This window comes from Protopterus annectens, chromosome 3.part0 (genome assembly GCF_019279795.1).
Source record: "Protopterus annectens isolate FY-2018-M chromosome 3.part0, PAN1.0, whole genome shotgun sequence".
NCBI lineage: Eukaryota > Metazoa > Chordata > Ceratodontiformes > Protopteridae > Protopterus > Protopterus annectens.
In genome coordinates, this window is record NC_056731.1 from 1,496,245,964 (window position 1) to 1,496,272,698 (window position 26,735).

Sequence of the window (26,735 nt, forward strand, 5' to 3'; positions counted from 1 at the left end):
CCTTTTGGTGATATTTTGGTCAGCATTAACTAGATGATTTCTTACTGAGGTTTAAGGCAAAAACTGATAAAAACAGGTTTCATTCCTACTGCAAAGAAGTGATCATTGAAATGAGCCCAAGCATGCATTTTCATAGGTTCATAAAGTTCATAGGTTGTTACTAGGCTATCGGCCCTAGGGCCTATACAAGCCTAGCCATAACAATTTTAACAATTTTCCCTTTGAGGTCAGAGCTTTATAATATGTTGTTTGTATACTGCCGAAGCCTTATAGGAACAGTTATTGATGGGGTATGTTGGATTCTGCTCACATTGTTCATTTCTGTACAGAAAACAGCAGATAAAAGTAACGTCTAATATATTGCAAGGGTCTTTTTCACATAATTTGTGTCATGTAATTGATAGCCATCAAAAAAGCCTATTTACGGAAAAACATCCTGAAATATACACAATCTATAAAAATAAAAAGGGTGCCAATAATTTTGTGCTTTATTTTCTTATGAATTTAAATGCCCACATTTACCAGTTTTGTTTTTCATTTACAAAATAAAACTGGAAATCTATTCTTCAAATAAATTTTTATAAACATTCACACATTTGCCAACAAATGCAATATGAGGAAATTCTCATAGTAAAATAAGTTTATACATCAGAAAAAAACTTTTCTTATAATAGGCAGTATATTCAAACCATTTGTTTAGATATTTAAAGTTGAACTACATTTGTTTCTTTATTAAAATAGCAAATATGTATTTATATACTCCAAGACAAGTGGAAGTACAACTCCTAAAAGTGCCAGTAGTAGCCATGATGTCATCCTAATTGTATTACAGCAGACTTAACATGAGGTTTAAATCTAGTTTAGCCCAAGTATTATCGTTAAAGAAAGTTCAAGGCACTTCCACTATTGTAGTGCCTGTCTTTGAGTACATGATAAACAGTGTTGTAGAACAGCTACAGGCTGCTTATAAACAACTAATAAATAATTCTATCACTGTTCTTTGTCAAAAGACGTTCTAAAGTTGATCTGAAAAAAAATGCCATTTCTGAGCCCTCTGCAGATTGACACATTAAAATCCATATTAAAATATATGCCTGAGAATTGTTTCCAGGTGAAAATCCTATAGAACTAATGTCCCTAATGATATAAATAGCCCAAAGACAGCTTTTATTTTCTTTTGCTAAAACCAAGAACAATTGTTCCTAAGATTCTGGTGTACTCTCACTAAAAGACTGAAGTAGGTCTTTGTAATTAGAAGAGTTCATGAATCGTTGATAGGAGTCTCTGTGCATCAGAGTATAAATTTGCAGCTGTGCTTCATCAAATGAATGTTCATTTGGTTCAACCATATTTCTGTTGACAACTTCCCGCACTCGTGAGTCCAAACTGACCTGAAAGAAAGACAAAATAAATTAGAAAATCCCACATGCTAGCAACTTAATGTTGGAATATTGTCTGTTACATGCAACTAAGTCTTTTGTTTTAATCTACTGTCTGTGGAGTACCCTTTGAAAAATGAAGCATCTGGACTCACAGATGTGTTTCTATAAGCAATTTCCAATGGTTATCTAAACAACATTAAAAAGGCAAGATACTAGAGAACTGCAAAACTCTGAACACTGTCTTGCTCATTCCAGAAGTTTTGCAAATCTACCTTTAACCACTGAATTTTCAGTTATACAATCATCATCATGACACAAAATGTAACTTGAATATGATTCTGATGCTTTATAATGTACATATATGAGTCAGCAGAGTCTTTGGACAAAACTTTTGAAACTTTAAATTTTTACCATATAATTGCTACAATGGCCAGCTTGCTCAGCATCAATTGTAAATATCTGTAGTGGGAAACACCATGTTCAGTGTCATATTTTAATCTACTGTCACTTTTTTACTTTCAAAGCCTTAAATTAACATGTACTCAGAAACTGGGAAGAGAAATGATGGGAAACTTGAACGACAGGAGTGAAAGGGACCCAAGTCATGCAACATTTGTAATCACATTAAAGGCACAGATAGTAGAATTGGGTTCCAGTGTGTAGTTCATGAAAATTTCCCTGCGAGTTACATTGCTGAAACCAAAAGGCTGCAGCAGCACTTTGCTATAGAGCAGTACAACTGAAAAGCACAGCTACTGCAGCTGTAAACTATGAAAAGAATTGTTTTAAATTGTGGCGATCCCTAAAGACAGCTACCAGGCTGTATTCTAAGCGAGACAGCTGTGTTAGATATGTTACACATTCCTTATTTTCATTTAAGGAATGCATTTATTTATTTTATTTATTTTATTTTCAGAATGTCTGAGCTGGTGGTGATCTCATTATCCTTTATTTCTTTTTTTTAATCAGGTTTCAGTAGCTATGACTACATCAGGAGTATATGTGGCAAGGTAGGCATGTATGTCATGGGTTTTATTGCATATACTTCTTAGGTTCATATTTAGTAAGGTGACTTTGGGTTCTGTTTTTTTTTTGCTGAGATATATTCAGTGACTGGTTTATTTTGAGGTTGAAATTGATGGCTTTAAGAACAGTGGGACCTGGGTTGGGGTGACTATCTCCTCTAATTTTTTGAACTGATATTTTACAGAGGGAAGAGTGTGGCCAGTTATATTTTGGTCTTGTTTTGGTATTTGGTGTAAATTTGGATACTTAGCTTTGAGATATTTATAGATAAAGAAATTAGCTATGGTTTGTTTACAGAGATGGGGTGTTATGGATAAAGACAGGCTGGATAGATTTTGATATTCTTTGTGAGGATTGTTTGATTTCTTACGTATTTGAAGAAGGTAGATTTGATAATTGGTGATGAAGACTAATAGAGTGAGGAGGAACTGTAAAATAATCTGAGTTAGGGGCATCTTATTTAACTTCCGTTTTATCTTTGTTGTAAATTAGGATTAGAAAATATTAGGAATGTACTGGTTTGATTGTAGAGATGTAATTTGATAGTTTTAGGGGGCAAGGATTATGACAGTTTGAGAGAGAGTGTCTTGGGTGGTAAGCTAGAGTAGGTGCTACTAATGGAAGTGATTCTGTTGATTGTTTTACTTGTGGAGGGAACTGAAGGTATTGGTTTGAGGAATATGTGGATGGTGGTATGTAAGTATAAATGTAGAGTAAGAAGGGGTGGGTGGGAATACGGAGTAGGGTAGGGGAGCAGAGTGATCCCAAGCATTAGCGAGGACAAACAAAGTGGGTTGAAAACTTGGCAAAGAGACAGAGAAAAAAACAATCATAGACTGAATTTAAACAGCCCCAAATCTGCTCAGAGAGATAAGTAAAAGGGACAATGCAGTTTAAAAGGCCTCTGTGGTAATAGATAAAAGTCTTGATTTTGTTGCTCTAGGACACAGTTTTAGTAGGAGAGTTAGTCCAATATCACCTTGACCTGACTAATGGTGATGACAGTAAAAAATTGCACTTGACTGTTTAAACAACTCTGTAATGTACAGAAATTTCTATGGACTTTGAAAACCCAACCCCACAGATCAGCAAACAATAAGAAAAAGTAAGCCAGAATGCAGAACATACCTCTCAACCTCTTACAGTAAGAAATCTGGACAAAGCCAGAAATAATGGGGGACAAAGGACAAAAAAGAGGGCCAAGTTTTAAATGTTGCCCTTGCAAACCTAGAAAGTTGACAAAATAAGTTTTGCATTGACATACATTTTCTGAAGGTATGAAGTCTGCAACAGAAATATATGTCATTATTTTCTGACTCCATTCCTCAGTGATTTGCTGATGATTTGCCAGAAAACCACAATTTTATGAGAAACGGACTATAAATATGAAGCAAAAATATGGACAATCTGTGAAAATCTGTACAGTTGAGAGATATGATGAAAGGAGTATAGCACTGGAAAAATACTGGCTCAGAACTGAACGTGGTTATACAAGAAGAGAAATAAACTTAAGGGAGACAGTAGGCTGCTAAAAACAATGAATGGAGCACAATTAAAGGAGAAAGTACCAATGGGATGGCTATGGTCTAAGAAAATGGAGCTGTTATAGTGAACACAGTTCTTTGTTTTAGGCTGCCATAATATTCATAATTTACATAAAAAATATAGTCCACAGACTGGTTATCAAACTGCAGACTTCACTGCTACATACATATCTATTTGCTTGCATGGACCCTTCTATAGAAAAATAAAACACACTAAACAGTCATCAGAGTTCACTGAGTCAATGTTGACTGCACAGGTACAAGCTCAGAGCTGAAAGTGGTTTAATAACTGTCTCAGGCAAGGAGAAATAAGAAAAGAAGGGGGGGACCAAGGGTGACTTATTTGAAGGCATGCAATTTCACTAAAGAAAGACAGGAGGATTCAAATAATGGGAGTAACAAGTCTAGAAGAAGTGAAGAAAATATAAAAGAAAGAAATAGTTTGAGTAAGTGCAGTATGAGTAAATGTCAATGTCTGCTAGGAAGCAAAGATTAAAAGCTGACCAGCAGGATGTTAGTGGAGGTGGGTTTACAGACTATAAGACTATTGCTTACAAACTAGGACACTGAAGCATTTATTTTCAGACTAGTCACTATGCAGGCTAAAATACATGAAGATGGATGCCCCTAACACTTACTTAAAGCACAATGTCAGAGGTGGTACACAGTTTGTCCTAAATAAATGGTGGGCGGATTGAGTGGAATCAGACTGCCTATTGGATGAGCCTGCTGTGTGTGTGTGCTTTAGGGTAATGTTTCCAGTGAACCTGTTGAAAAAAAGAGAAAATCAAAAAACAAAATATGTATTCAAGGTTCAGTAGAAATCTGATTAAATTACTATCTGGTGAATTATATGCAACAGCGAACACTGCTACCAGTAAATGCACTGAAATTGTAAGTGGTTTCTATGTAATACAGTTGCTGTGATGGGGCCACTGGGTTTATCGCTTTAAACAACACATCTTCAGAAGGAAACAGTACTATTTTGTTAACACCCTTACAAATAAAGGACAGCAGTCTTTCAAAAAGATACAACAGGCATCTACACAAAAGTAATTGGCTAGATTTGTAGATTATCTTCGGAGAAATTCCTCTCAAAGTATATAAGCGTTTAAAGAGTGATGAGTTTGCAGACATATTTGTAATATAATAACAGTCCCATAGCACTCACATTGCCAGAGTTAGAAGAAAACACTGCAAGGTATCCACTGTATTAGAAGGCAAATGAATTTTACAGAAATTATATCTGACACAGGAGGGATAAAACTGACTAAGATGTCCTCAGGTATAAGTGGCATACAGCAAGGATGGCATCACTATACTAGGATAAAGAAAATACATTTTAAATAGTTTAAGGCTGATCATCTCTACATCTTAAAGAGAAAGAGAGAGACAGAGGCAGCAGAAGAAGCTCATCTAGGTCTTTTGAAACTATATCACTGTTAAGGGAAAATATTTGCTGTCCAGTATGGACAGCATTATAGAAAATATAATGAACAGGTATTTAATTTGACATGCAAATATAATCTGAAAAAATGAATTTAGCTGTTCAGACTTTAGAGTTGCCAGAAGTCATTTGGACAGGTATCAGCCCTGATTTATATGACCCAGTCAACAACACTGAGGAATACTTTAGATCTGTTTTAATAGAATCAGTAGCTTCTACTATGGCAAAACCACTGACTGACAAAAATCTTAATGTTTGACATCTCCAAGTCCATCATATGAGACAATGGAGCACCATTTGATAGTATCCACAGTGCCTTCTCTGATGGTGTGTGTGCCTCTATCCACAGGGTAAGCACAGCACCCCCTTTGGTGATGAGTGTACCTCTATCTCTTTTAATATAATCTGTAGTTTCTGCTATAGCAAAACCACTTACTGGCAAAATCTTCTTAATTTTTGACATCTCCAAATCTATTATATGAGACAATGGAGTACCATTCAATAGTATCCACAGTGTGTTCTTTGATGGTGTGTGTGCCTCTATCCTCAAGGTAAGCACAGCACCGTCTTTGATGATGTGTGTACCTCTATTCACAGGGTAGGCACAGTGCCCTTTCTGATGGTGTGTGCGCGCCTCTATTCACAGGGTAGGCACAGTGCTTTTTCTGATAGTATCTTTGTGTGCCTGTATCCACAGGGTAGGTACAGCACCTTCTCTGATGGTGTGTCTTTGTCTGTATCCACAGCATAGGATGGAGACGGTGATGGTGATAGTAATTTTACCAGGAAGCCATCGTATTCCAGTGACCATGAGCTTTTGGTCTTTTACAAAAGTTTTCTAAATGGGAAACAATAGTTAGTTATGGAAACTACATTATAGGAACACGCGAGTGGATTTCCCTATATATTTGGTACAGTATTTTCAAAATATTGTGTTAAATAGTTTGGCTATTCTTTACTGGTGGCATCTGGGGAAAAAGGGGGGAACATTTCTTGGGTGCAAGAGATTGTTGATGGTCTTTCAAAATGTCTTAGGAGATTTTATTAGTAATGAGCCTTGATCATTGCAGCTTTTTTGCTGTCTTTGGTTGATCTTTTGCTTTTATTTCAAAACATTTGGAAATGCTTAGATGAAGCATGGATTCATTTTAATGCATGTAGTCCAAACTTTGTCCTGTTCTACCAGGAGAGCTATAAGAAAATTTGACATCCACATTTGACACGTTTTAACTCTGAAAGCCTTTGTTTACTGGAGCTACACTGTTGGGGATACCTTAAATACTTTAGGTGAAGACATTTATAGCCTCATCTAGGGAGGGCAACTGCTTGATGCATCACTAGTCCTCGACAGACTTAAGCTGATGTATGAATTCCTGGTTGAAGCTTTTCATACTCCTTGTGGGCCAGTACCTCAGTTGGGTTTTTACTATTGTTTGTAAGTTAAATATGGTATGATGGTCAGTGATACAGTTCGCTAATATTCCTGCTGATTTGATGTTTGCTGGATAACACAGAATATGATCCAGGATACTTTCTCTGGGGTAGTTCAAGTCTGCTGTGCAAAGTGAGTTTATTAGCTAGTATAGACCAGATAGTTAAAAAAGGTAATGTGTGTGCAGGATGTTTTGGACCAGTTAATATTTAAGTTACCTAGACAGATTACTTTGGACTTAGTGTTATTCACTGACTACACCAGTATATCTTCCAGAAAGTAACTGGTAGTTTTGGAGGATTTGTGGTGATTAAGAAGGATATTGATCATTCTTGCCTCCCTATATTCATGGTTCAAGCATTGCTTTTCAATAAAAGTACAGATGAAATAAATAATCCAGTGTTAATAAATACCACCAACCTTTTTGTGAGCTCTTTTTAGATTGTACCCAGTCAGGTCAAACTGCACTAATAGATTTAAAGAAAGATTCAAAGAAACTTTATTGTCATTTAGGAAACACAAGTGCTCCCTAAATGAAATTTTGAGTGTCAGCTCTTTTACAGGAAACAACAACACAAAAAGAATAGACACGATAGGTATTAAAGAAAACAAAAACAAAACAATAACTATATTACAAAAAGTAAAAGTCTAAGTAGCTGACGCACATTCTTTTACACTTTTTATATACACTGAACAACACTGAATACTAGATGATTAACTCATGAAGAGAAATGTACACTATACAGAGACGTGAGATTGGGTGATATTGCACATAAGGAAGTGATTGGAATTGCACTTGAATGAGAATATATTAATTTTAGTTGCAATAAATAAACAGAATTACTGTATGAAAAAAGGAAAATAATGAGAGCGTAACAATCTGTTATAGTTTTGAAACATTTAGATTTTCATCTGCATTAATAAGTTTTATTGCAGTTGGATAAAAACTGTTCATGAATCTGGAGATTCTGCTGTGGATACGCCGTAACCTTCTACCAGATGCAAATTTATTGAACCAACCAAACGTTGGATGAGAAGTGTCACTCAGTATTTTGCGGGACCTCTTTTTACATCTCATTTCAAGTGCCCACAATCTTTTCTGCTGTTCCTATTATTCTTTGCAGCTTCTTCCTTTTGACCATTGTCCTGTTGCCAAAATATACGGTGCAGTTGCTGGTGATAATGCTCTCGATGGTTCCTCTGTAGAAGGTGTTTAGAATATTCATAGAGAGCTTTGCTTTTCTAAACCTTCTTAGGAAGTGTAGTCACTGGTGGGCTTTTTTTTAATTTGCTGGCCTGTGTTTGTACTCCAAGAAAGATCCTCTGATATGTGTACCCCCAGGAACTTAATAGTTTGGACTCTCTCCACTTCTTCATCATTGACCTTGAGGGGCAGGTGGATGGCAGAGCATTTTCTGAAGTTAATAATGATTTTTTTTTTATTGACGTTCAGGTCCAAATTGTTGTTATTGCACCATTCATCAGTATACTCATGTTATACAGCTCTCTGAATGCCTGTAGATGCTCAGCTTTGTTACTTCATGCATTAACACTAATAATCTTTACTCATTAATTTCTGCCAGGAAATTTTCATTAGGTTTACCTAGTAAACTGTTTTGTATTGCCAGTTTCTGCTCTCCTGGTTCCTGTACAAGTTGTTCCATTAGACAGCTACTGTACAGACTAAGGCTAAGGTGTATATTATTAGATGTGTTCAAGAGAGTTCATAGCCATAATTTATATGAAGCTTGGGATTTTGTTGAAAATTAGGTTCACATATTGATAAGAAGAATTCAACTGGACTGTTAATAGCATGGCCAAATAGCCCCTTGAATTCATGTGTAATTCAGTAGCCTGAAGTACTATTCATATAATATGTGCACGGAATGTCCTTGCTTTACTGTGGAAATGTTAGTTTGCTTTTGATTTGTTATATTACTTTATTGCCTTTTCCTATTTAGAATACTGTGATTTGTTTTATTTACCTTGTGTTTTACTTGTATTCTGCTTTTAACTGCATATTAAAACTTGAAAAGAGACCACAGCTCTCTCTTGTGAGTTAGGCAGAAATTTTTTACCCCACCCTCTCACCCGGTTACTGTAGTGTTCTTAAACACCACTGTATTTCTAGTTGCCTTCCCCTTATGTTAATTTGACCATATATATCATTTCCTTTCTGTTTTTACTGGCTTGTGTAAGCACAAAATTATCATTTTGTGAAATCACTCCCCTTCAAATATTTAAATTTATTGGCCATTCTACTCTATTCCATAGTACCAGAATACAAAAGTGACCACCCCCTTTCAATCTGTCTTTCTGTTTTAAAAATAGTGACTCTCCACTAAAACTTAACTTTTTAGACAGGTAAAACTTAAGTTACCTACTTTCACATCTAACCCCTCTAGTGCACACTGCAGTGTTTAGGATAAACTATTTTTTTTCATCTTACCTTTAAGCATCTCTGTGACTAGCACTTGCTTTAAAACATGCTGGAAAAAACTAGGAAGTCTTAAACTGATGCAAGCACTCAACTCTCCTTGTTAATAAGGAGAAATTAATCATAGGCACTAAACAGCCTATAAATGCAAAGAACCTTGCTAAGGTAAGAAAAAACAGCTCTTGTACTTTACAAAAAAAAAAAAAGCACCAAACCAGGCATGTCCAAGGGTCAGCTTCTGTTGATTTCTCCTGTCCACCTGGTGAATCTGGGCATACTGGGGCAATGCAGCAATTGCCTCGTACACAGACAACCCTCTCCTCCTACCACCCAACACTACAGCCTGCAAGAGATGCACTTACATAGCCAAACTGGAAGCAAAGCTCTCTCCACCCAAGATTGTGCAAGACAGTCAAGAGGAGAAGGTTAACATCCACACTACACCTCAAGCAACACACAGCCCTTCTAAACCCACACCACCAACAGCCATACATAGCAGAACTAAACCCACATATGTGGAGGCCCTTAACAGTAACCTGTCCAAGAAACAAGGACCTCCGAAGCTGAAACACAAACCAGCACCAATCACAACCAAAGTGTCACATAGTTCACAACACCAGTGTGCCACCCAACAACAGCCCCTAAGGCAAGACAACGTACCCAACACTTTAGTCATAGGTGACTCTATAGTCAGACACACTGATGTCCCACTCACCAGGCTGAACAAGGAGAAAATTACAGTCAGCTGCCTGTCGGGTGCCAGGATTCACCACATAACGCATGCACTCAAGTCACTCCGCAACAAGTACAAATATAACTCTGTCATTGTCCATGTTGGAGTGAATGACTTGAGACATACCTCCTTGGACTACAAGAAAAGAGACATGGAAGAGCTCTCGGATCATGTGGCCTAGGAAGTTATGACCCTAGCCCTGAGTAGCATCCTGCCTTTGCCCAGAATGATATCACAGTATAAGGACAAAATGATTGACTTCAACAATTGGCTAAGTTTCTGGTGTCATTCAAAGGGGATCCAGTATGTCTGCCTGGGACAACATGATTGACAGACTACGATGATTTGCCAGAGATGGTCTGCACCTGTCACCCCTGGGATTCAGGTTACTGGCTAAGGCTCTTGCCACTCCTATAGTGCCTTTTTAGGCAAAGTTCAAAGGACAAAACCACCACTGTAATAGGTACAAGCATGCAAACTCTGAGGGTAATGCTACTCAATGCTAGAAGTCTAAACCTCAAAATGCACTCTCTCAAGGCACTCCTAAAAATGGAGAACTTCAATATTTGTGCAGTAACTGAGACCTGGTTCAAGGCTCCAGAGGGCATCCCTGCAATACCAGGCTACAACTCTTACCACACTTTTCGGCCACCAAACCAGGACCTAAACACTAAAGGTGGAGGAGTGTCCATATTCACAACACCAGGCTAGTTGCCCAACACAATGTGTCTGAAATTCTCCAGGTGCAACTAACACTACGTAAGTCTGCAGTCCAAATTGTAGCTTGCTAGAGATCCCCCACCATGCCCCAAGATTCTCACTACACCTTTCTAAACATACTGGAAAATATTAAGCTACAACCAAACACCCTAATACTGGGTGATTTCAACTGTCCTGCAATTAACTGGGAAAACTACTCGTGTACCAACACCTTTGTCCAACGGTTCTCGGAATTCATAATTTCCAACACCCTGGATACAACAAATCCTTAGTCCCATCAAGGGCTCCAATATCCTAGACCTGGTCATTACCAACATGGGAAATCAGTGCTCCACACCTATGGTCACCCCCTCATTGGTCAGATCTGACCATAAGCTAATCACCCTTGACATCCACATTCCACTCCCACCCTCCAGTAAGGCAACTTCAGTAAAAAAACTTCTCCAAAGTCAACTTCATGCTAATCATGTTAGAAGTGACAAACTTCATGACACCCATGCAAACGGGAACTGAAAGTTCGCCTGCTGAATCCTACACTAAGGCACTGTTTGAGCACATCCACTCGTGCATGAATCGTGCCATCCCCAATAGAACCAAGACGCTCTCCTCCAAAAAAAGGAACCCAATCTGGTGGTCCCTTGCCATAAACAAACTTTTCAACAAAAGGAAGAAACTGTTGCACAAAAGACGAAAATCCTAGGATGCAAAAAACTCCCTTACCAGCCTCAGTAAGAAGCTGAGATCCCACATAAAATCCTCCAAAGCAAGTTACGAAAATAAAATTGCCAAAGATTCTAAAGACAACCGCAAGGCATTCTATAGCTATGTCAAGAATCTAAATGGCAATGCTCAGATCTGCTCTGAGCTACAACAGAATGGCATTAAATATACTGAACCAAGGATATTGCTAATATCCTGGCAGATCGATTCAGTGCAAACTTCACCCCCTAAAGGGCCCATCTCAATACTGAATAATTGCCAAATTCTGGTAATAATGGCCACACAGGTAAAAAAACACACTCTCCAAAGCTAAGATTACAGCATCCATGGGACCAGATGACATCCCAGGCTGTGTACTACATGAACAACAAAATGAACTGGCACCTCACCTAAGTGTCATATTTAATCATAGCTTCACCTCAGGCTTCGTGCCCAGTGAGTGACACACAGGTACAGTTATCCCACTCCACAAGGGGGGATCTACCTTGGATCCCAGGAACTACCGCCCCATTAGTCTGACAAGCCTGATCTGAAAGGCCATGGAACGTATTATCATGGAACTTATAAACAAAGACATTGGCAACCTTCAAACACTGGACCCCATGCAGTTTGGGTTTGTGAAGGGCCGATCTTGTCTCCAGAACCTAATTGACTTCTTCAAATCAGTCTCCAGAGCCATGGACAAGGGTAAGGTGGTCCACACAGCCTATCTGGATCTTGCCAAGGCCTTTGACACCATCCCCCACTCTGGAATCATAGATAAACTTACTAAGCTGGGCAATAATCCCTATGTCACTCGATGGGTTGCCAACTGGCTTACTAACAGAACCCACACTGTAAAAGTAGCCAACTCCAAATCCAGCTCCAGACAAGTGACAAGTGGAGTACCTCAGGGTTCAGTCCTGGGACCGCTCTTGTTTGTCATCCACTTCTCTGAAGTACAGGCCAACACTAAGGGACTCTGGCTAATAAAGTCCACAGATGACTTCAAACTAGGAATCATTATTGAATCTCCAAATGATGTGGATATTCTACAAAAGGACTTTACAGAAACAGATGCTTGGTGCCAGGGCCATGGGCTCAAACTCAATGCCAAGAAATGTATAGTTATCCCCTTTGGGAAAAAACATGTACCCGTGAATTGCCACATAGGTGGCACTACACTAAACACAGAAAGTGTGGTAAGAAACTTAGGGACACAGGTGGACAGTGGTCTCACCTTCGATAACCACATTGCCACAACAGTCAGGAAATCCTTCTATGTGGCACACCTCATCACTAAGGGCTTTTCATCCAGAAAAAAGGAGGTCGTTATCCCACTGTATTCATCCCTCATTAGACCCACTATAGAATACAATGCCACGTTTGGTATGTACCTCTCAAGACATCTGCAACAACTGGAAAGGCCACAGAAATACCTCACTAAAAGAATCGCAGGTGTAATGCAGATGCCCTATGCTGACTGTCTGAAAAATCTCCACCTATACTCTGTCGCATACTGTCTACTCCGAGGCGATCTCTGCCTAACACACAAGACCATGTCAAACCCAGAGCTGTTGGACATGCTACACTTAAAGAAATCCCAATCCCTCAGAGCCACACGCTCCAGGGTTCTAAACCTTGTCATCACAATGAACAAAACATGCTGGAGGGATAGGTTCCTGATCCAGAGACTCCCCAGACTCTGGAATAGACTGCCCATACATGTCAAGCAGAGCACCTCTTTGACCCTCTTCAAAAGGAACCTTGATGATTGGATGGGGGATAGGAAATTCACCACGGGGATCATGTCAGTTGCCCTGCTAGACAGGGGTCCAGGGAAGTAAATACTATGTGAAGAAATAGCCAAGGAATTGTTATGGCTAGGCTTGTATAGGCCATAGGCCGGTAGGCTAGTACCAACCTATGAACAATATTCTCTGATCTTCAAGGCCCTTAGTGATCATCTAGCATATTGAGTCATTGCACAAAAAGGGACTGGACAGGAATACAATCCTCTCAAAGATGCTAGGCGAATATTGCTTTGAAAGAGTTACAAAGTAATACTGACATTGTCATAAAGCAAGCTGACAAGGGCAGTGCGATAGTGATTCTAGATAAAAATAGACTGTGTCATTTATGAATGAATTTTTGGACAATAAGATTACTTTTAAGAAAATTGGTAATTCAGAAATTGCTATATGACACGTATTATATGGGCTGTCAAAAATACACAAAAGTTTAACCCCCTCCCCATGGGACATATTGTACCAGGGAAGGGGTGGATACGGAGCCTATTTTGTTATATTTACAATCTGTTTTGGGCAAACATCCTGGCAAGGTTAAAAGTTACATATGAGATACTGGAGTTTTTTTTACATAAGTTGTATGAATGGCATAAAAAATCTATTTATATTTGTGACATTGGACATTAATTCTCTGTTCACTGTAATTCCAAACAATTACAGTCCTGATGTCATTCGTCATTTTCTAGGTGTGAATAGTGAAATGCATGTAAGAGATAAACTATATGTGAGCTTTTAGAAATGGTTTTAACTAATAATGTTTTCATCTTTGATTGACAGGTCTACCACCAGGTATCTGGTGTGGCAATGGGCACTCCCATAGCCAACACCTATGCCAAAATTACCCTCAATCAATGGGAAGACCAGTTTATTTTTTAACACTCCACCCTCATTCACATCTAAAGTATCATTCTACAAGTGTTTTGTGGATAATATATTTCTAATTTGGGAAGGCGATCAGCTAGAACTGGTTAAGTTTAAGTACTTGGATGCTACTACTAGTTTCTTGACATTTAAACTCAACTTCTCAACGGATGAAATCTGTTTTTTGGATGTAAAGCTAGAAAAAAATGATAATACTATAAAAATAGTGTATTTAGAAAAGAGGTCCAAGCTAATTGCTACACACATAGAAATAGTATGCATGCTGTCCACACATTTAAGGGAATTATCAAAAGCCAATTGTTGAGGGTTAGTAAAAATGTGTCGAACAAATGAATGACATGCTGCAAGAATTTAGAGAGAGAGGGTATGAAGATAAACTACAAAATGAAGTTATGCATGAGGTGATAAATGACAGGGAAGGTTCAGCTAGACCTTTTTTTAGCGATAGTGACACTTACACTAATGCTTGAACTTGATTGGGCAATTGAGGTTTTTTTTCGTTACACCACTACATATAGTAGGAGAACCAGTGAAGTCAGAAATATTGTATCTAAAAATTGGGGCATCCTGCAGGCAATGCTGGAACTTAAACAGATTATTGGGAATAAGCTTAGCTTTGTGTATAAAAACTGCCCAAATTTAAAGAAACGGCTTTGCTATACAGATATGAATTACAAGACTATGAATGAAATAGCAACTAAACATGGGACATTCCTGTATTATAACTGTGTTTGTTGTAGATACATATTAGCTGATAATGTATTTATACACCCTAAAACGAACATGAGATATGCTTTTAGATGTTTTGCCACATGCAACACAGTGAATATTGTATGTCTAGCTACTTGTGTAGTGTTCAGGATTCTATGTTGGGAAATGTACCAGAAAACTCAAGGACCATATTATTGAACATAGATCTGAAATACGGAGGAATATTAGCACAAATGCCTTAGCTTGCCATATCAATGAACAAGAATTAGACCATGAATTTTATTTTAGATTGATAGATGTGGTACATAAAAACATGAGAGGTAGAGATTTGAATAATCTGTTAGAAGTTAGTGAGTATAATTGGGTTGTTCGTTTGCAGGCTGACTTTGAACCTGGCATTAATGCTGCAGTAAGTACTAAGCCAGTTTTGAAGAAGAAACAGATGTATTTAAAATGATATAAAACAACACATAAAATATTTTTTTTTATTTTATGATGTTCTGATGTATTCTTTTACTGTTTTTCACACTGACATAAATATTTATCTCCGCACTGTGATTTTATACTTGTGTAATTGATTGACTAGGAATGATGTGTGATTGGGGGCTGTGTCATATGATTTTAGTTTGAATGTTTTTTGTTTTTTAATATGGAGTGTTAGCTCTTTTGTATTATGTTCACACTGAATAACGGTGCAAACCCAAAAGCTTTGTGTTGTTTGCAATAAAACAGTTGGCGTTTCAAGAGCCTGATGTTTCTTTTGGAATATTTCAAACACCACAGATGGGCCATTATGTTTGAAGATCAAGGGTGTAAACAATTAATGTTTAGTGTAGGCCCATGGACAGGAACCTTCAGACTATGCATTAATAAAAGTATGAAAATGAATAAATTGTGACAGATGACTAAAGGGATGATTTAGTGAAGCCACATGGCTAGAAACAGAAATGAGGGAATAACGGTAAAGCAACATTCAGGAAGTGGCTTATGTGAAGGCAGCCACGTTTCCTTTTAAACTATAATATGGAATCTGGGAAGCACTAGTCATCTGATTGTTAAGGTTAATGCTCTGAGAAGGATAAATAGTAAACAGGTACATTGTGATGCTGCAAGAAGTAATGCTGAACACAGTAGAAATGGTGAAGTTGCAGAAAGAGTGAGCAGGGGAAATGTTAGGAGACTGTTTTATTGCAGAAGGAACAGAATAGAAAATCAAGGAGACACAAAATGTGTGGAGGACTCAAATTTGCTTACTGTGCGGAGAGCAGGTCACCTAAATGATCAAGATTAGATCATCCGGGGGTGGGGGGAGGGGAGAACAAGTATGTGGGATGGATTTATTTTTTAATAAAAAATACGAAAAGATACAGGATGTGATGGAAATAGATGTAAAAGAAAGTTATTTATACAGGAATGTTTGTTGTATCATACATTGGCTAAATTTGCATAACATAACCTCAATTATTCACTGCTGCTCACCTGTACAGAAAGACATCAGTTAGTCAGTTGGGTATTTAGGCATATACATTTGCACATGTAATTTAGCACCTGCATATGCCACAGCACCTCCTTTCCATCTTAACCAAGTCCCTGAAGATAAGAAGAATACTTACAAAGCAGTGACACATTTCTTAATGTTGTACAAAACGTTACTTAACTCCAACATTGATATATTGGTTTGAGAAAAAAAAAAATCTTAGATCCAGGATTCACTGATGTCCTCTGTGCTGCATACCAGAAACAGGGCAGAAAATGTTTAATCTACTCGAGGAAGTGAAGTGTGAGCCATTAGCAGAACTACATGACCAGCCCTCCACACTTAGTGTGGCACAGACAGAAGTAAATAGCACATAGAGCATGTGCTGTTTAGCACTGTATGGCGTGCAACAGGAATCAGAAAGGTGGATCATAGTAGAGGAAGACACAGGTGGGTAGGGTGTTTGCACACAATAGATACAGCCCAGGCAAATAGGTTCATAGGTTCGTACTAGGCTATCTGCCCTAGGGCATTTATAAGCCTAGCCAGAGTGTTGTGGCTTTCACCACCCCTTAGGATGAGAATACTATGCCCTTTTAGGGTTTAGTTTATTGTGCCTCTGTCTAGTAGTGACACAGAGATGACCCCCGGGGTAAACCTACGATCTCCCATCCACTCGTCAAGATTTCTCTTGAATAGAGTTAGTGAGGGGCTCTGCCTAACATGGATTGGGATTCTGTTCCAGAGTGTAGGGAGCCTCTGGGTTATGAATCTGTCCCTCCAGCACGTCCTATTTATTTCTGTGTTGAGGTTTAAGTCTCTTGCTCTCGTGGCTCTGATGGATTTTTTTTTCTGCGGTGGAGCATGTCCATTAATTCCGGATTGGACATGGCCTTGTACATCAGGCACAGATCACCTCTGAGTAGGCGGTATGCGACTGAATAGAGCTGGAGTTTTTCAGTCGGGCAGCATATGACATATGTTTAAGACCCTTTATCCTCTTGGTGAGGAACTTTTGGGGTCTTTCCAACTGCTGCAGGTGTCGGGTAAGATACATCCCAAATGGGGCATTGTACTCAATCATTGGCCTGATAAGAGAAGAGTACAGGGGCACAATGACCTCTCTTGATCTAGATGTGAAACCCTTCATGATAAGGTGGGCAATATAGAAGGTCTTTCTAACCACTTTGGCAATGTGAGTGTCAAATGAGAGGTTACTGTCAACCTGGGTCCCTAGGTCCCTGATTACCTCTTCCGTACTTAATGGATTACCACCTATGTGTTAATTTGTGGGTACCTTGTTTTTCCCAAAGGGTATGACTATACATTTTTGGCGTTCAGCTTAAGGCCATGGCTCTGGCACCAATTATCCGTTTCTATGAGGCCTCTCTGAAGGATGTTTGTGTCCGCTGGAATATCAATTATGGCCCAGTTTGCAGTCATCTGCGAACTTTGTCAGCCACAATCCTCCTATGTTTGCCTGTACCTCGGAAAAATAAATGCCAAACAAGAGGGGTCCCAGGACTGAGCCCTGTGGGACACCGCTTGTGACTGGCTTAGAGTCTGACATAGCTCCAGCAACTCTGACCCTGTGGGTTCTGTCCTTGAGCCAGTTTGCAACCCATCTTGTGACATATGGGTTTACATTTAAGCTGGTGAGTTTGTCTATGATGCCCGAGTGGGGTATTGTGTCAAAGGCTTTTGCAAGATCAAGGTAGGCTGTGTGAACTGCCTTACCCTCATCAATGGCCTTAGTGACTGTTTCAAAAAGTCGACCAAGTTCAAAAGGCAGGATCTGCCCTTGACACAGCCAAATTGGGTAGGATCCAATGTCTGTAGGTCCCCAATGTCTTTGTTTATGAGTTCCATAATGATCCTCTCCATAGCTTTGCAGACCAGGCTCGTCAAGCTTATGGGGTGGTAATTTCAGGGTCCGTAGAAGCACCGCCTTTGTGAAGTGGGACCACTGTTGCCGTCGCCATTCTTTGGGTACGTATCCTGTAGTAAGGCTAAGATTAAACAGCAGCCTTATGTGTGGGTTTAGTTCCTCTTGGAGTTCATGTAGTACACTGCCCGGGACACCGTCCGGTCCCATTGATGCTGTGTTTTTAGCTTTAGAGAGGGCGGCTCTCACCTGGGCATCTGAGATGTTAGGGAGGCTACACTCTGCTGAGATAGTTATTTCTCCTTTTGGGGAGGGAGGAGAAATTTGCACTGAACCTGTCTGCCAGAATGTTGGCAATGTCAGTGGGTTCAGTGTATTTTGTGTCATTTTGGACTAACTCTGAGCATATCTGGGAGTTTCCACCCAGGTTTCTAACATAGCTAAAGAAGGCCTTGTGATTGTCTTTTGTGTCTTTATTTTTCTCTCAAAGTTGGCCTTGGATGATTTTATGAGTGATCGTAGTTTTTTGCTAGTACTGATCAGAGATGCCATCCCTTTTTGGGATTTTGCTCTGTCATGTAGTAGCTTCCTCCTCCTGTTGTAAAGTTTGTTTATGGCTGGGGTCCACCAGACCGGGCGCCTGCCTTTGGGGGAATGGGTCTTGGTTTTATTTGGGATTGCATGATCCATGCATTCTTGAAGGTGCCCGTAGAAGGCATTTGCAAAGGATTCAGCAGTGTGGGTTGTGGTTTCCACTGGCCCAGGGGCCTTGAAGGATACCACTTCAGTCTTAAGAAGTGTGAAGTTTGCTTTTGAGAAGTTCTTCACTGTGGTCTTTTGTGCAGGGGTGGGGGCGGGATGTGGATTTCCAGTGAGATTAATTTATGGTCTGATCTTACCAAAGAGGGATATACTTCCAGTGTGGAGCATTTTGTCCCCATGTTTGTGATGATCAGGTCTAGTATATTGTTTCCTCTTGTGGGAATGGTGACTAGTTGTTCCATTGCATTTGAGTTTATGAATTCTAGGAACCTTTGGGCTAGGGTGTTGGGGCTTGAGTAATGTTCCCAGTCTATGTTTGGGTAGTTGAAGTCTCTCAATATGATGGTATTTGGAGAGACATTCATACTCTCCAGTGTCTTCAGGAAGGCTGTGTGGGGTTCCTGAGTTTGAGAGGGTGGTCTGTAGCATGCTACAAACTGTAAGGCAGTTTTGCCTATGGTTAGTTGCACCTGGATGGTCTCCGATGCTTCGTGCGTTGCCACTAACCTGGAGGTGTGGGTATCTTTGATGAATATGGATACTCCCCCTCCTTTTGTGAAAATTCAACAGAGGACAGAAAGAGCAGTCTGTGTTCCTATTATAAAAATGGGGTACACATGTATCTGAAATTTAGAGTACAGCAAAGCCACCCTTTATAACCATTATGTAAATAGGGAAGGGGTACTTGTTTATCCTAAATACCTTTTGGTACAAAATAAAGACATCCTGTGCACATATTATATGAATAGTACTTCTGGCAGCTATTAATATATCAGTAATTGTCAAGACATACTACACTAATTGCAGCAAAGAATATATTGTTAGGGCACACAGCAAAAGCTGGCTGTTTGGAATGGTATGTATATTGCTATAGGTACAAGGACAGCTGCACAATATATGGCTATGGGTCAGCCCAGATATAGTAGGATGTATGCATATTGCCACACTCATGAACTATATCCCAAAAACAACACTGCACGTTAGAATGGTGCTGAAGGCTGTGGGTTCTCATCTCACTCCAGGTAGATGGATTGCTGACACTGAGTGCATCATAAGGGGGGTGGTGATGCACTGCTGGGTGTGTCATCCTTCAGAGGCAATGTTAAATTGAGGTCCCATCTATATGAGTTGATGGTAGCTCATGTGGATGTAAAGGATATTTTGGTACCCATTGAAAAGCATAGCGGACTTTATTAAAAACTCTATTTATATATTACATTAAATATCTAGAATTCCAGCATAAAAATCCACATTTAGTATTCTTTCACAGTAATACCTTACATTTTATATCCTTTTCATTTCCCATACTTTTCATCATAACCATTTTTTAATATTCTTATTTAATACATTTGTACACTAAATCTGATTATGTAACAATGTGGGACACCTCATTTTCCAAGTATTTCATAAAAAAGTAATTATTATTCTACCAGCTTTCTCAGTCCCCTCCTTGTGCAAATTTTCATATAGTCTGTACGTAATGCCCTTAATGTCCATTTTTTTAATACTAAATTAAATTCATTATAATATATTTTTTGACATCAATGTTTTTACATTCCAAAAAAATGTTCCATAGTTTCTTCCATCTTACAACTAAAATGTAGTCTATTAACTTTATCTTATACTTCATATTAGCCTTAAAAGGCATTTTTTAATCTTAAGCATCCATAAAATTCCTGAATTTTAATCTTCCTTAAATTTTTCTGTTTTTTTTATTTAATTGCTTTTTAATGCTTTCTTCTTCATCTTTCCAAACTTTAACATAATAATACTTTTCTATTACTTTTTCATGCTATTATTTCCCATCTTTCCCATCTATATTCCATTCTACACCCCACCTTTTAATCAAATCATAATATCCATTTTATTCTTCATCAAAATCCTTTTAAAAATATTTCCATATTTTCCACACATAATTTTACCCATACAATCTGATTCATACTGACATATTCTCAAAATCCAAAACATATTTAAAGAGGACAAATGCTCTACAGGATTTTTAATCCAATTCGCCCCTCTTCATCCGTACAGTATAACACTCCCCTTTTAGCAGGTTTTAACCATGAACCCCATATAAAAGTAAAAATAATTTCCAATGAAACATTCTCTAAATCACTCTTAAAAAAACATATATACACTCTCCACATATCATTATTTCCCTAAAAATAAACTTTTTTTTCTTAAAAGATAAACCAAAACCTGTCCACCTATTATTTATAAGTCTAATCTCATTTAAAATGTCTTTACTTTTTTCTTCCACACCAAATGTTATAACTAGCACTTTATAGGTTCATAGGTGATTACTAGGCCAATGGCACAAGAGCCTTTACATGCCTAGCCAATAATACCCAAGATATGACAATATTATATCTTAATTTCCCAGATATGGAATGGGGTAGTATCAAGGTAGTGGGTCTTTTGATGTTGGAGTCCTAAGTCATTTCAGACTGCCTCTGTCCACAAGGGAGATTGGGCAGTACCCCAGGACTGAATTTGCTGTTTCCCATCCATTTATCAAAATTCTTTTTGAAGGGAGTGAGGGACTGGCTTTGTTTTACAAAGCAGGGAAGTTTATTACATAGACAAGATAGCCTTTGGGATGCAAATCTGTCTCTCCAGTGGGTTCTGATAGAGTTACAAATAAAGTTCATGCCCATGGAACACATAACCCTTGTATAGTTTTTCTTGTGAATATGTAACATTTTCATCAGGGCTAGATTAGAGAATGCCTTGTAGGTCAGGCATAATTTCCATCTTAATAAATAATATGAGATGGAGTAAAGGTATAGGACCTTTAGTAGATCTGCATAAGACATGTGTCTTATGCTTTATATTTTTTTAGTGAGAAACCTCTGAGACAGATCTATTTGGTGTAAGTTGAGCCATACAGAAATATTTCCTTACTACTGAGCTACCTGGTGGCCATAGTTTAGGTTACTATCTATCTGTGTTCCTAGGTCCCTCATCACTGGCTCTATTTTTAGGAGTGTGCTATCAGTATTATAATTTGCAGTGATATTTGATTTATTGAAGGATATGATTAGAGATTTTTTTTTAACATTTAGTCTCAGACCATGGTTTTGGCATTTGTTATTTTTAGGTATGTTTGTAGGATGCCAACATCATTTGGGGATTCAATGATTGCTCCCAACTTACAGTCATCAGCAAACTTGGTCAGCCAGAGGCCCCAACATTGGCCTTTACATCAGAGAAGTATATACCAAACAGGAGAGGTCCCAACACTGAGCCCTGTGGGACACCACTAGTAACAGGTTTCTTATTGGAAGTAGATTCCTCAATCTGGACATGTGTCCTATCAGTGAGGCAGTTGGCTATCCATTTGATGATGTAGGGGTTTATGTCTAATTCAGTAAGTCTGTCTATGATTCCTGAGTGGGGGATTGTGTCAAAAACTTTGTCCAGGTCTGGATATGCTGTGTGTAGCATCTTACCATCATCCATGGCCTTGGTGACTTTCTCAAAGAAGTCTACCAGACTGAGCAAGTAAGACCTCCGTTTGGCAAAGCCATATTGGGTCTGTTTCAGTTTTTGGAGAATTCCTACGTAATTATTGATCAGGTCCATGATTATTCTCTCCATGACCTTGCAGAAAAGACTGGTCAAGCTTATTGGTCTCTAATTCCCTAGGTCAGTGCAGAGGGATGACTGTTGCAGTCCTCCATTCCTGTGGGACAAAGCCTGTCTGGAGACTGTGGTTAAAGATGGTTTCTAGTGGCCCTAATAGAAGCATCCTGGAGTGTTGTTGGGACCCATGGAGGCTGTGTTATTGGCTTTAGTGAGCACAATAAAGACCTGTTCCTTTGTAATCACTGGTAGGGGGATGGTTGCGGGAATTTCTTTGGGAGTGGTAGGAGGTGATCGGGGAGAAGTTTGAATTGAACTTGTTGGTTATCAGGTTTGCTGTAGTTTCAGGCTGGGTATAAGTGTTGTCATTCATGATTAACTCTGCACATTGCTAAGCATTTCTTCTGAGGTTATGAACATAATTAAAAAAAGCCTTATGATTATCTTTCACCTGGAAGCTCTCTTTGACTCATAGTTCGCTTTGGCAGATTTGACCATCTCTTTAATTTGTTTGTTTAGACTGGTGAGTGTCTTTTTGCAATGTTTTGTCTGTTCCTCCTTGGCTTTGGAGAGGATTTTTTTTCTTTTGTTGAATAGCCCATTTATGCTAGGGGTCCACCAGGGTGGTTTATTTTTGCCAGTAAACATAGGTTTGAGTCAGACAGATACTGCCTTTGCTATGCAGCTATGAATGTGGTTGTACAGTGCTTTTGTGTACAGTTCAGAGTAGGCCTCAGCATCATCTGGGTTCAGAGGAGCTTGGAAGTTTAATAAGCTGTCACTTATTTTGAGGTAATTGGCCTTACCAAAGTTCTTAACAGGTCTGGCGAATAATGGGGGTTTTAGGTCAGTTTTAATACTAAAGGAGATCATTTTGTGGTTAGATCTTACCAGGGAGGAGTTAATACATGGGAGGGAGCAGCATGCCCCCATGTTCATGAGTACTAGGGCTAGGATATTTGTACATCTAGTTGGGGGTGCTAACTAGTTGTTCCAGGGTGTTTGCATTGACAAAGTCCATAAACCTCTGAGCAAGTGAATTATGGGTCGTATAAGTCTCCCAGTTTATGGAGGGGTAGTTGAAGTCAACCATAAGTATCATGTTAGGTTGAATGTTAAGAGATTCCAGTAGTTTTAGGTAGAAGGTGCTGTTTTTTAGACTCATGTTAGGGGATCTATAGCTAGTAAGGATATGATAGGGGTTCGCATCTAAGGTTAGTTGGGCATGGAGCAGCTCAAGCGAGTCATGTTATTGGACCAGTCTAGCAATGTACTTCTCCTTTATGAACACTGAGACACCTCCTCCCTTTGTTTTATCCTGAGCTGAGGGAGATCAAAATGTATGAAAGGCATTGTAGCTTTTAACCTCTGCATTAGAAAAATAAACAGCTGCATTCTTAATAATATTACCAAAACCTTTAGTTGTTTTTCTTTATTTATATTCAAATACTTTCTTAATACTCATAGTTATATTCCACATTGCTTCTTTAATCCACCCCTTTTCTTTTGCACTGAACAGCACATCATCTACATACCTCAAATACTTTAGAATTTGTATATATTTTTTATATTTGTACACATCCTTAATTACTACTGCATTCATTATTAATGAAAGGAAAATACTACTTAAAGGACATATCTGTTTTACTCCTCTTTTAACCTGTATTTCTTGACTAACCCATCCATTAACTAAAATTCTGTTCTAAGAATTATGATATATTGACTCAGTTAAACTGAACTACTATGAAAATTATATTCTTTTAATATTTCAATCATTTTCTTATGACAGATTCTATCATAACCTTTTCTATATCACATACTATAACTTTAGCATCTATTTTATCCATCAAAATACTTCTTATTAGTTCTTTAACTTTAATTAATAAATCTTTACTGATTCTCCCTAAAATTCCATATATTCCTTCTTCCATTAACTTATTAATAATCTTACTCTAACATGAATTGTTCTCATCAATATCCTATGATCTACATTATTCAATGTTATCATTCTAAGATTATTTAAACAATTTTTCTCATCCTTTTTGTAACTAATCCTTCACATACTGTTTTGTCTTTAGCACCATTCTTTAGTCAACGATTAAATACTTTCAACAAAATTCTCTTCTTTTCTTCATTTATTTATAAAATACAAATGTTATTCCATCTGGCCTATAATTCCATTCAAAACACTATTCAGTTTGTCTATTTCTATTTTTTACTTTTTCATCATTGTCCTATTTATTAACTTGTTTTATAAACGAACAATCTCTCTGTTCCATACTTATTTCAGTATACATTACTTTAAATTTTTTTACTTCTTAATCTCCCACATAATTTGCTCACATGTACATTTTCTTTTCCATCTTCTCCATTCAATCAATCTTTGCATTTTCTCTTTTAATCTTTTCCCTAAAAAAGGTGAAACCTCTTCAACCTTACCTTAAATAAAATATTTTTGATTTAATATTAATTTTTGTATTCTTAACAGTTTTTCTTTATCTATCTGACTTTCTCTCATTTTTTTCTCTTTCTTTCAAATTTCTTTCATGATCTTTAAAATTATTACATTTATTCTTTTCTTCCCCAAATCCTTTCTCCATCTTAATGAACAATTTCTTATATTAAATTATAACCTGCTTCCACCTCATAAAAATCAATCAGTGGTATAATAAGCCCACCATAACTTTTCCTCATGTTTTCATATAACTCTCTCGATTGAAACTCTCCCACTAAAACTTTCAATCATTTCCCTACCTCTATGTATTCTTCTCTATTAATTTCTGATTCTATACATACATGACCCAAAAATAAACTTCTTTTTTATAAACATTTCATTCTTTGAAACTATCAGAATAAATGAAATAAAATCAATTTCTGTTAAGTTCCATCTTCTGTGTGTATATCTTCTTTTATGTCTCCAAAGTAACTGTCCACATGTTATCAACCATTTTCCTACTTTACCTTCCCTCTCAGTCTTACCAGTTACTTTTCTTGGATCACAATTTAAATCGCCTACAATAGTAATATTTAACTTAAGTATTACAAACTTTTTTAAGTTCCTGAAATACGTCTTCCCTTTCATTTCTTTGGGTAAAAGTCTACATACTTATTAATCTCCACATCTATCCCCATCCTTAATATCACATCATTGCTTTTCCTGGGCAAAATATTATCACATTTTGTATTTTAATTGTTCTCTTTTTGAATATCGTAGCCACTCCTGAGCAAACATCCTCACCAAAATTCCATATTATTTCACCTCCATATAAATTCCACCTGTCTTCTTGCTCTTTCATCCAAACATCTAATATCCCATATATTTTTCATCACATTTTTGCTTTTGACACCAATCTAAAATTTATAGTCTTCTTTTTTCATTTATCAAACTGTTAATATTCAACTATATAATTTTAATACTAACATTTTCCTTGTTTTGCAATTTACTTCTTACTTTGTTCCCCATTGAACCCTTATTTTCCTCCTTTTCACTTTCTCCTTCCCTCCCCATTTTATTGACTCAGGAATTTGAATTGATGTTGTGCTTCAACCATATAATGTTCTCTTTCACAAATCTCATTTACACTATTATCTTTAACATTTTGTATCTATTTCTCTACTAAATTCATATTCTCTTCTATCATTTGTTCCCATTCAAACCAATAATATTTATTACTTCCACATTTTTTAGCATTTTCTTACATTTGCAATACAACCCATCTCACAACATTGATAATATTTTTGTTTGCTGCATTCCCTTATTAAATGATCCACTGCACCACAGTGAAAACACATTTTCAGTTGTCCCCAATTTCATCAAGGCTTCTGCTTGATCTTTAAAATGTCTAAGACAATTGTAGAAGTACATTTTGGGAGTTGGGGTTGGTGTAATTGTTAGTGTTTACCTCACAGACATAAGATACAGGGTTTCTGACCTTTGAAAGAGAAATTGGCTAGGCTTATAATAGCCCACAAGGGCAATTAGGCATGCACTTGATTATGAACAAATATTTTAATGTCCCTTTCCCCGTTTACCTTAATATCATATGATAAATGAATAATTTCACAATTTTGTTGTATTTAAACAAACATTCAATTCCTATCTCACATTCCAAAGTTTTCTGCCATCAAAAAATTTTTCCACTTCAGATATATCTTTACATTTATCCTTGAAGAAGTTTTTAACTTTATCTTCAGCCACTTCAAAT

The 26,735-nt window shown here is 37.7% G+C and overlaps 1 protein-coding gene across 4 annotated transcripts in view; it reads right to left on the reverse strand.

Moving 5' to 3' along the window:
- Window positions 1-455: 455 nt before the first annotated feature.
- The window catches only part of RGS20 (regulator of G protein signaling 20), a 910,627-nt gene continuing 884,347 nt past the window's right edge, over window positions 456-26,735 (reverse strand). For all 4 annotated transcript variants that reach the window (XM_044065515.1, XM_044065514.1, XM_044065513.1 and 1 more), the window contains one exon: window positions 456-1,391. In XM_044065515.1, coding sequence (XP_043921450.1) covers window positions 1,203-1,391 — 189 coding nt within the window. In that variant the 3' untranslated portion in view covers window positions 456-1,202. The remainder of the gene's footprint in view (window positions 1,392-26,735) is intronic.